General features: G+C 46.5%; 1 protein-coding gene across 1 annotated transcript; it reads left to right on the top strand.

Moving 5' to 3' along the window:
* The first annotated feature begins 8,484 nt into the window (after positions 1 to 8,484).
* LOC123128387 (NEP1-interacting protein-like 2) lies at positions 8,485 to 11,936 on the top strand. The gene is made up of 5 exons (XM_044548370.1): positions 8,485 to 8,938; positions 9,075 to 9,244; positions 10,055 to 10,138; positions 10,400 to 10,570; positions 11,431 to 11,936. Exons 1-5 carry the CDS (start codon positions 8,806 to 8,808, stop codon positions 11,551 to 11,553), a joined length of 681 nt encoding a protein of 226 aa, XP_044404305.1. The 5' UTR covers positions 8,485 to 8,805; the 3' UTR covers positions 11,554 to 11,936.
* The last annotated feature ends 247 nt before the right edge of the window (positions 11,937 to 12,183 follow it).

The raw sequence follows: 12,183 nt of genomic DNA, 5'->3' as shown, positions 1-12,183 counted from the left end.
AGGTTCTTCCCCTGTTGGCGCAGCCCTACCCCTCTCCCTCCTCGTCTCTCGTAGTGCTTGGCGAAGCCCTGCTAGAGTCCCGCGCTCCTCCACCACCACCACGTCGTCGTGCTGCTGCTGGATGGAGTCGTCCCCAACCTCTCCTTCTCCCCTTGCTAGATCAAGGCGTAGGAGACGTCACCGGGCTGTACGTGTGTTGAACACGGAGGTGCCGTCCGTTCGGCACTAGGATCATCAGTGATTTGGATCACGACGAGTACGACTCCATCAACCCCGTTCACTTGAACGCTTCCGCTTAGCGATCTACAAGGGTATGTAGATGCACTCTCCTTCCCCTCATTGCTAGATTACTCCATAGAGTGATCTTGGTGATGCGTAGAAAATTTTAATTTTCTGCTACGATCCCCAACAGTGGCATCATGACCTAGGTCTGTGCGTAGTTTCTATGCACGAGTAGAACACAAAGCAGTTGTGGGCGTTGATTTTGTCAATTTACTTGCCGTTACTAGTCTTATCTTTATTCGGCGGCATCTTGGGATGAAGCGGCCCGGACCGACCTTACACGTACTCTTACGTGAGACTGGTTCCACCGACTGACATGCACTAGTTGCGTAAGGTGGCTAGCGGGTGTCTGTCTCTCCCACTTTAGTCGGATCGGATTCGATGAAAAGGGTCCTTATGAAGGGTAAATAGAAATTGGCATCTCACGTTGTGGTTTTGGCGTAGGTAAGAAACGTTCTTGCTAGAAACCTATAGCAGCAACGTAAAAACTTGCAACAACAATTAGAGGACGTCTAACTTGTTTTTGCAGCATATGCCTTGTGATGTGATATGGCCAAAAGGATGTGATGAATGATATATGTGATGTATGAGATTGATCATGTTCTTGTAATAGGAATCACGACTTGCATGTCGATGAGTATGACAACCGGCAGGAGCCATAGGAGTTGTCTTAATTTATTTATGACCTGCGTGTCAACATAAACGTCATGTAATTACTTTACTTTATTGCTAAAGCGTTAGCCATAGTAGTAGAAGTAATAGATGACGAGACAACTTCAAGAAGACACGATGATGGAGATCATGATGATGGAGATCATGGTGTCATGCCGGTGACAACGATGATCATGGAGCCCCGAAGATGGAGATCAAAAGGAGCAAAATGATATTGGCCATATCATGTCACTATTTGATTGCATGTGATGTTTATCATGTTTTACATCTTATTTGCTTAGAACGACGGTAGCTTAAATAAGATGATCCCTCACTAAAATTTCAAGAAAAGTGTTCCCCCTAACTGTGCACCGTTGCGAAGGTTCGTCGTTTCGAAGCACCACGTGATGATCGGGTGTGATAGATTCTAACGTTCGAATACAACGGGTGTAAGCCAGATTTACACACGCAATACACTTAGGTTGACTTGACGAGCCTAGCATGTACAGACATGGCCTCGGAACACGGAAGACCGAAAGGTCGAGCATGAGTCGTATAGAAGATACGATCAACATGAAGATGTTCACCGATGTTGACTAGTCCGTCTCACGTGATGATCGGACACGACCTAGTTGACTCGGATCATGTTTCACTTAGATGACTAGAGGGATGTCTATCTGAGTGGGAGTTCATTAAATAATTTGATTAGATGAACTCAATTATCATGAACATAGTCTAAATTGTCTTTGCAAATATGTTGTAGATAAATAGCTCACGTTGTAGCTCCCTGTTTCAATACGTTCCTAGAGAAAGACCAAGTTGAAAGATATTGTAAGCAATGATGCGGACTAGGTCCGTAGTCCGAGGAGTGTCCTCACTGCTACACAGAAGGCTTACGTCTTTGATGCACCGCTCGATGTGCAAACCCCTACAACGTCGTCTGTGGATGTTGTGAACACCTGACAGACACATCCTGATGACTACTTGATAGTTTAGTGCACCATACTTTACGGCTTAGAATCGGGATTCCAATGATGTTTTGAACGCCATAGAACATATGAGATGTTCCAAGAGCTGAAATTGGGATTTCAGGCTCATGCCCGTGTTGAGAGGTGTGAGACCTCTGACAAGTTCTTTTGCCAACAAGATGGAGGAGAATAGCTCAGCTAGTGAGCATGTGCTCAGAATGTCTGGGTGCTACAATCACTTAAATCAAGTGGGAGTTAAACTTCCAGATAAGATAGTGATTGATAGAGTTCTCTAGCCACTATCACTAAGCTACTAGATCTTCGTGATGAACTATGACATGCAAGGGATGGATTTGATCCCGGAGCTGTTCGCGGTGCTTAAGACCGCAAAAGGTAGAAATCAAGAAGGAGCATCAAGTGTTGATGGTTTAACAAGACCACTGGTTTCAAGAAGGGCAAGGGCTAGAAGGGAAACTTCATGGATGGCAAACCAGTTGCCGCTCCAGTGAAGGAACCCAAGGTTGAACCCAAACCCGAGACTAAGTGCTTCTATTGTAAGGGGAACGGTCACTGGTAGCGGAATTACCCCAAATGCATGGTAGATAAGAAGGCTGGCAACTTCAAAGTATATACGTGTTATTAATGTGTACCTCACTAGTACTCCTGGTAGCACCTGGGTATTGGATGCCGGTTCAGTTGCTATTATTGGTGACTTGAAGCAAAAGCTACGGACTAAACGGAGACTGGCTAAGGGCGAGGTGACGATGTGTGTTGGAAGTGTTTCCAAAGTTGATGAGATCACCATCGCACGCTCCATCTGCCTTCGGGATTAGTATTGAACCTAGATACATGTTATCAGGTGTCTATGTTGAGCATGAATATGATTAGATCATGTTCATTGCAATACGGTCATTCATTTAAGTCAGAGAATAATGGTTATTCTGTTTTACATGAATGATACCTTTCATGGTCACGCACCCTATGTGAATGGTTCATTGAATCTCGGTCGTGGTAATACACATGTTCACGCCAAAAGATGTAGAGTTAATAATGATAGTACCACTTTCTCGTGGCACTGCCGCTTAAGTCATATTGGCGTAAGATGCATGAAAAAACTCCATGTCGATGGATGTTTGGAGTCACTTGATTTTGAATCACTTGACACATGCGAGCCATGCCTCATAGGTAGGATGACTAAGACCCCATTTTCAGGTACAATGAAACGGGCAAGTGACTTGTTGGAGATCATGCATGCTGATGAGTGTGATCCAATGAGAATTGAAGCGTGCAGTGGATATCGCTATTTTCTCATCTTCACTGACGATTTGAGTAGATCTACTTAATGAAGCACAAGTCTGAAACATTTGAAAAGTTCAAGCGATTTCAGAGTGAAGTTAAGAATCATCATAACAATAAGATCATGTTCCTACGATCTGATCAAAAGGGGATTTTCTGAGTTATGAGTTTGGCAATCACTTAAGACATTGTGGAATTGTTTCACAGTTGAAGCCACCTGGGACACCACAATGTAATGGTGTGTCCAGACGTCGTAATTGAACCCTATGAGATATGGTATTATCTATGATGTCTCTTACCAATCTACCATTTTCATTTTGAGGTTATGCGTTAGAGACAACTGCATTCACTTTAGATAGGACACCATCTAAGTCCGTTGAGATGACGTTGTATGAACATTGGTTTGGCAAGAAACCAAAGTTGTCGTTTCTTAATGTTTGGGGCTGCCATGCTTAAGGCTTCAGCCGGAGAAGCTCGAACCCAAAGCGGACAAACACATCTTCATAGGATACCCAAAGGTGATAGTAGGGTATACCTTCTATCTCAGATCCGAGGGCAAATTGTTTGTCTCTAAGAACGGGTCCTTTCTCGAGAAGGAGTTTCTCTCGAAAGAATTGAATGGGAGGAAGATAGAACTTGATGAGGTTGTCGAACCTTTACTTCAACCAGAGAGTGATGCAACACAGAAAGATGTTTTCTGTGGCGCCTACGTCTGTTGAATAGGAAGTTAATGATAGTGATCACGAAGCTTCAGATCAAGTTGCTATCGAACCTCGTAGGTCGACAAGGATATGTACTACTCCTAAGTGGTACGGTAATCCTATCTTAGATGTCATGTTGTTAGACAACAATGAACCTATGAGCTATGGAGAAGCGATGGTGGGCCCGTATTCCGACAAATGGTTAGAAGCCATGAAATCCGAAATAGGATCCATATATCAGAACAAAGTATGGACTTTGGTGGACTTGCCCGATGATCGGCAAGCCATTGAGATAAATGGATCTTTAAGAAGAAGACGGACGTGGGCGGTAGTGTTACCGTCTATGAAGCTCGACTTGTGGGAAAGAGTCTTTTCACAAGTTCAAGGAGTTGACTACGATGAGAATTTCTCACCCGTAGCGATGCTTAAGTCTGTCGGAATCATGATAGCATTAGCTGTATTTTTCGATTATGAAATCTTACAGATGGATGTCAAAACAAGTTTTCTTACCAGTTTTCGTAAGAAAAGTTGTATGTGATACAACAAAAGGTTTTGTCGATCCTAAGGATGCTAAAAGGTATGCTGGCTCCAGCAATCCTTCTATGGACTAGAGCAAGCATCTCGGAATCGGAATATATGTTTTGATGGAGTGATCAAAGCTTTTAGGTTTATACAATGTTTGCTAGAAACTTGTATTTACAAGAAAGTGAGTGGGAGCACTACAACATTTCTGATAAGTATATGTGGATGACATATTGTTGATCTGAAATAATGTAGAATTTCTGGAAAGCATAAACGGTTGTTTGAAGAGTGTTTTTCAAAGGAATACCTGGATAAAGCTGCTTACATATTGGGCATCAAGATCTATAGAGATAGATCAAGACGCCTGATGGTACTTTCAAAGAACGCACACCTTGACATCTTTTTGAAGGAGTTCAAAATAGATCAGTCAAAGAAGGGGTTCTTACCTAAGTTGTAAGGTGTGAAGTTGAGTAAGACTCAAAGCTTGACCACGGCAGAAGAAAGAGGAAGGACGAAGGTCGTCCCCTATGCTCTTTTCATAGGCTCTATACGGTATGACATGCTAAGTACCGCACCTGATGTGTGCCTTGCCACATGTCTGGCAAGAGGGTACAAAGGTGATCTAGGACTGGATCACCAGATAGCGGTCAAAATTGTCCTTAGAGGAATAAGGAAATATTTCTTGGTTATGGAGGTGATAAAGAGTTCAACGTAAAGAGTTACGTCGATGCAAGCTTAACACCTATCCGGATAGCTCTGGGTAGAGATACCGGATACGTATAATGGAGCAACAATTTGGAATAGCTCCAAGTGGAACGTGGTAGCAGCATGTACGATATGACATAAAGTTTTGCGATGTGACCTGTGAGTGTTAATCACATGGCGATGTGAACTAGATTATTGACTCTAGTGCAAGTGGGAGACTGTTGGAAATATGCCCTAGAGGCAATAATAAATTAGTTATTATTATATTATATTTCATTGTTCATGATAATCGTTTATTATCCATGCTAGAATTGTATTGATAGGAAACTCAGATACATGTGTGGATACATAGACAACACCATGTCCCTAGTAAGCCTTTAGTTGACTAGCTCGTTGATCAATAGATGGTTACAGTTTCCTGACCATGGACATTGGATGTCGTTGATAACAGGATCACATCATTAGGAGAATGATGTGATGGACAAGACCCAATCCTAAGCCTAGCACAAAGATCGTGTAGTTCGTATGCTAAAGCTTTTCTAATGTCAAGTATCATTTCCTTAGACCATGAGATTGTGCAACTCCCGGATACCGTAGGAATGCTTTGGGTGTACCAAACGTCACAACGTAACTGGGTGGCTATAAAGGTTCACTACAGGTATCTCCGAAAGTGTCTGTTGGGTTGGCACGAATCGAGACTGGGATTTGTCACTCCGTGTAACGGAGAGGTATCTCTGGGCCCACTCGGTAGGACATCATCATAATGTGCACATTGTGACCAAGGAGTTGATCACGGGATGATGTGTTACGGAACGAGTAAAGAGACTTGCCGGTAACGAGATTGAACAAGGTATCGGGATACCGACGATCGAATCTCGGGCAAGTATCGTACCGATAGACAAAGGGAATTGCATACGGGATTGATTGAATCCTCGACATCGTGGTTCATCCGATGAGATCACCGTGGAACATGTGGGAGCCAACATGGGTATCCAGATCCCACCGTTGGTTATTGACCGGAGAGTTGTCTCGGCCATGTCTGCATGACTCCCGAGCCCGTAGGGTCTACACATTTAAGGTTCGATGACGCTAGGTTTATAGGGAAAGTATGTATGCGGTTACCGAATGTTGTTCGGAGTCCCGGATGAGATCCCGGACGTCACGAGGAGTTCCGGGATGGACCGGAGGTAAAGATTGATATATAGGAAGTATGGTTTTGGCCACCGGAAGTGTTCTGGGCATCACCGGTAGTGTTCCGGGACCACCGGAGGGGTCCGGGGGTCCACCGGGAGGGGCCACGGGCCCCGGAGGCATACATGGGCCAAGTGTGAGAAGGGACCAGCCCCTAGGTGGGCTGGGGCGCCTCCCCACAAAGGCCCATGCGCCTAGGGAGAAGAGGGGGCAAACCCTAAGGGCAGATGGGCCCTAAGGCCCATGCCTGGTGCGCCTCCCTCTCCCCCCCCCCCACTTGGCCGCCACCCCAGATGGGGATTGGGGCTGCCGCCACCCCTAGGGTGGAAACCCTAGGTGGGGGCGCAGCCCTCCCTCTCCCCCTATATATAGTGGAGGCAAAGGGGCAGCCCAACACACGAGGTTCTTCCCCTGTTGGCGCAGCCCTACCCCTCTCCCTCCTCGTCTCTCATAGTGCTTGGCGAAGCCCTGCTGGAGTCCCGCGCTCCTCCACCACCACCACGTCGTCGTGCTGCTGCTGGATGGAGTCTTCCCCAACCTCTCCTTTTCCCCTTGCTGGATCAAGGCGTAGGAGACGTCATGGGGCAGTACGTGTGTTGAACGCGGAGGTGCCGTCCGTTCGGCACTAGGATCATCGGTGATTTGGATCACGACGAGTACGACTCCATCAACCCCGTTCACTTGAACGCTTCCGCTTAGCGATCTACAAGGGTATGTAGATGCACTCTCCTTCCCCTCGTTGCTAGATTACTCCATAGATTGATCTTGATGATGCGTAGAAAAATTTAAATTTCTGCTACGATCCCCAACACCGCCCATGCCTCTGGTCAGCCGTGGCGTGGCAACAGTGCCCCACCTATCCGCTGACCAGGACCGGCGAGGCAACAGTGCAACCATTGTCACCAATGACGCCAGCAAGCGGCGACCTGACGGAGCGCCACTGTAGCCGACTCAACACGACCACTCCCTAATGATCGACAAGACGGACAACAGTGCCCCCATACCCGGAGGGCCCCGCGCCCGGAGAACCCGGCGAGCCCGGACCCCCAGCGGGTCCCAGCGCCGACTTCGCGGACAATGACAACCCGGCCCCACGGCCTTGTAACATTACTATTGTACCCCTGGGGGGTTGACCTATAAAACCCCCCAGGAGGCCTCCATGCACGGGGGTGAAGAAACCGATCAGTAGAACACACACATACGGAGAGGGAGCAGCAAAGCCTTGGCCATCCTTCCTTCTTCCCCAACACAGCTCAAGGAGCAACTCTGTACTGAAACACATCAACCACACTCGGCAGGACTAGGGGTATTATCTCTCCGGAGAGCCCCAAACATGGGTATGTCTTGCGCCCCGCGCTCGCTCATGTCAACCTCGCTTCTGGAGCCTACCAGTGCCCTCGAGCCTCCTCCTATCTTTAGCCATCCCTTAGCATCTGCCGTGCGTCCACCACGACACCTGGTGAGAGCAAAAGAAAAAAAGCAGAACGCCATCCGCGTAGAGAAGCCCCTCATAGCACCACATGGCAAGGCCGGGCAGGAGGTGAATGACGTTGCGCCCCGCGTGAACGAAACAACACGACACAGTCAGGCAGAGCTCACGCATGAGCCTCACGCGTGCGAACCATCTTGGTGTGGTGCCACCGACGCTGCCAGGCGGACCCGTCCTCGCCCGACACGCATGTGGCGGCGCACGCCGTCGAGATGGAAAACACCCCATGACGGTGGCCCCGGCCACATCCATGGCCCATCCGTCAAGGACGCACAAATCGGACGCTCGTGAGTACCCAGGGAGCCAGCCACGGGAGGCTCCAGCGCAACGGACAACTCGAAGAATTCTTTTCACTGAGTCTAGACTAATATATTTTTTCCTTAAATGTGAGGAATTGGTTCCTATCCTATGTAGAAACATGAATCCATTTGTACAAACTAGAGGGCTCCAAAGAAAATTTTCCTATGAAATTTTCATCCTTGCGAGTTCCTACAAATTCCCTTATAAATCAAAGAGACCCGAGTCTTTTCATGGCAACACAGGAAATGGAAACCAGAACCTTCCATCCGCTCCAATCAGTACACGACGTGGGCTCCAATTCAAACACAGGAAAGAAAGAAAAAACAAATACCCACACGAGGTGAAGTAAAGTAAGAAGAAGAGCTGGCGTGGCACGAGATGTGTTGCTTGGAGTGTGCCTAAATTCTGCCCCGAAAAGAAGCCGCTACCAACACAGAGAGGAACATAAAGCACAGAGGAAAGCGAGAGCATGCCATGGACGTCGCAAAAGCGGCTCATCCCGAGCAGCGCCACTGACTTCATCACGGGAAGCCCCTCGCCGAAGCTGCTAAAGCCGGAGCCTTTCGCTGCCGATCTCCTCTAGCCTCCCGGCCCTCCTCCTCTCCCGGAGAACCCCTCGCCGCCCACTCCAACGAGCCTAGCCGAGGCGCCAAAAATAAACCCGTACTGCCTCTCCGCCCGATCCTCGCGGAGGCGGTCGATGGAGGTTGCCGCGGCGGGAGAGCCGGCGCCCGCGGGCGAGTGGCTGGAGGAGCGCGGCGTGGACGCCGTGTACCTCCCCAGGCTGATCGCCGGCGTCATCTCCGGCGCGCTCACCGGCCTCTTCGCTCTCGGTAATTGGTCGCTGGCAGCTCCTCCTCTCTCGCGTGCTCTCGCCGGCCCGGCCGTTCTTGTTGGGCGCACTCCGGCATGGCCCCGAGCATGTGTTCTGAATTCTGATTGGTGCATGCTCTGTGGTGTGTTGTTAAGCTGGAGCATTGACCGGAGCCGTCACCGGCGCGCTGGCGGGCAGGGCCTCCGACAGCGGCGTTCTCCGGGGAGCTGGACTGGGAGCCATCGCCGGGGCCGTCCTCTCCATCGAGGTTCTCGAGGCGTCTCGCGCGTACTGGTGCTCGGACCGGCTCGGCACGTGCTCCATGGTCAGTGACATTAAGCTTCTTCCGCCCCCTTGATGCTATCAGAATTCAGAATCTCAAATTGTTTGTTGTGGCAATCAGTTCCATAATGTCTTCCCAAGATGACATCTGGTGATCCTGAACATGCTATCTGCTTTTTGGCCTGAATGCCTTATGCCACAATCCAATTGTCTATTGGTAGGTCCTTTTAGCTTTAGGGTCTGCTAGTTGCTGTGATTTTTATTCTAAAAAAGCTAAAGTTATATTGATTTGTGTAAAATTTTATGTTGATATGTTGTGCCATTTGGTAGAAAAGGCAAATCCTATGTGTTTTATATTTATACATATTTGCTACTCCCCCCTTCCATCTATATAGGGTCTAATGCGTTTTTCGAGGCTAATTTTGATCAAATATTAAATTAAAATAATAATATATGACATGCAACTTACACAAAGCACATCGTTAAATTCGTGTGTGAAAGGAGCTTTCAATGATATAATTTTTACATTGTGCATGTCATGTACTATTAATCTTGTCAATAGTCAAAGGCGGTCTTAAAAACACATTAGGCCCTATATAGATGGACGGAGGGAGTACCACTTGTTCTTTTTGGATGCGCCACATACTGTCGGGTTTTCCTCTGATTATTTTTCTGATATACTGTATAATGTTACTCATTATTTTAGTTCCATATAAAGTGATGTTCAAAATTAGTGTGGGTGTGGGTGTACCTACACCCAAGCTCAACCACATCTTTCCCTAACTACACTACGGTATCATTATTCGCTAAGATCCACACGCCTCTAAGAAAGTTCATGAATTCATTTCTTCAGGCAGATTTCATAGAGCAGCTCCTCCATGCCCGGTTTGTGCAACAGCAGCTCGGGTCCTCGGCACACATGGCGTACCGTTGGCAGGTCAGTTTCAGTATTATCTACCTCATCGTCCACGACAACGTTCGCCACGAAACCGAGAGAGAAATGGCACCAAACCGACGGCGATGTATACACGAGTGTTGCTTGTCAAGTGTGGTGCATTTGGTGAAGGAATTAAATCAGATTGAATGGCCAGCACTGCAAAAAGGGCGGTGTTGGATTCAGACAATCAATGGCGGTCCCGTCGTGCGTTGTTGCTGCGTCTGTACTGAATTTTGGATTGGTTTTTTCTTCATCAAACAGCTCAGCATACCGGATTTCGGGCACGATGATGTGTACGACATCTTCGGGGACATTTCGTCGAGAGGGCTTTCGCGGGAGGCACTGGAGAAATTACCGCACTACGTGGTGGCTGATCAGGCTCAGGCTCAGGGCAAATCGGGTGAAGACCTGTCTTGTGCCATCTGTCTACAGGTACAATTATCATGAGAACCTCTCTTGCATAGTTTGCCCTTCATTTTGTTCAAGGCAAATACTGTATATTTTTCCTAAGGAAAAGACAGGCGCACTGTCGATTTCATTAACAACGGAAACGGGGAACAAACCGTTCATCATTTTTACAGAAGAACCTAAAAAACAAGGAGTTGGAAAACAAGATTATGTTGAAGTTAATGTGGCTCCCATAATTTCATAAAAGGGGGTGAAAATTAAGCTATGTACCATTAGGTCATAAATGGTTGTTAGATACTTAGTACTCCCTCCGTAAACTAATATAAGAGCGTTTAGAATACTAAAGTAGTATGCTAAACGCTCTTATATTAGTTTACAGAGGGAGTACTTAGTACTTTACCACTAGGTGGTTGTAACTTGATCAGTGTGCTAGAGATCCATAGCAGAGTACCTACCATACCACTAGGTGGTTGCTACTATTTTCCAGCTGGTTGTCAGTGATGATTTATCTGGTACTAAATCTAGGACGAAACTTTGTGCTAAAGACTAAGGTTCAGAGAGTCTTCTGTAACAAAATGACTCTAAAAACTCACCTAGGACCAAACCGTTTTCTTCACTGTGACATTGAACTGCAATACCATGATTGGGCAATGAATGCAGAGAGGTGCAACAACCACCACGCTTATGTCTTGGTTAGATTTTTATGAAAGCAATTGCCATTATCGGATTTCATACCAATTTTTGCCTGCTACTAAATGCAATGCGGTTGGTATTTGCTTTATGTCGTTTTCCATCATTATCTTTCCTTTTCCAACTGAATAGTGTGACCCCTGATCTTAATAGTGTGATTCCTGATGTTAATAGTATGATTCTTGATCTTGTAGGATATGGTAGGTGGTGAGACGGCGAGAAGGTTGCCCAATTGCTCCCATGCTTTTCATCAGCTCTGCGTGGACAAATGGCTCACTAGCCACGGTTCATGCCCTGTGTGTCGGCAACATGTGTAATGTACATAGGTATACGTTGCTTACGATCTGAGTTCTCTGCCCTAGGAGTTAGTTGTGTAAAATGTCTGCTCCTATACAATGTAGAAAGAGAGGGGAGAGGGAGTGTACACACACAGCGTTGTAAATTAGATTAATCTGTCTATTTTACTCCAAGGCTCCAAGCAAGTGGATATGTACATCTGGTATTTTCTTTTACATTAAGGGTGAATGTAAAGTTGAAAAACATGCACGGCTGCCATAGGATGTATACAAGCCATTTTAGAATGTGGACATGTGGTTAATGCTGATGGATGTATCTCTTTTTTTTAGGGACTTTTTTTTTGTATCGATGATGGATGTATCTCTGTTGCGTCCTATATATGTGAATAAAATGAGTCTGTACATTTTTTTTGTAGTAGAAGAAGATTTATGTACATTTCTACTAAAAAAATCCATATGAGGGAGCAGTTTTTTTCAAGGAGCAGATTGACTGCCTTTTCTTTTATCGAAAGATGAACTGCCTATTCGTAATTAAAAAAAATTGGGTGGTCTAGTGCACTTGGTATATCTCCAAGGGTCTAGTGCATACAATATGCCTCCCTTGTGTTGCTAACGTGAGTAAGAGAGCATTTGATTCTCGGAGTGAAAACT

The sequence above is a fragment of the Triticum aestivum genome, chromosome 6A (assembly GCF_018294505.1).
Source record: "Triticum aestivum cultivar Chinese Spring chromosome 6A, IWGSC CS RefSeq v2.1, whole genome shotgun sequence".
In the NCBI taxonomy this organism is placed as follows: domain Eukaryota; kingdom Viridiplantae; phylum Streptophyta; class Magnoliopsida; order Poales; family Poaceae; genus Triticum; species Triticum aestivum.
This window is presented reverse-complemented; position numbering and strand designations above follow the sequence as displayed.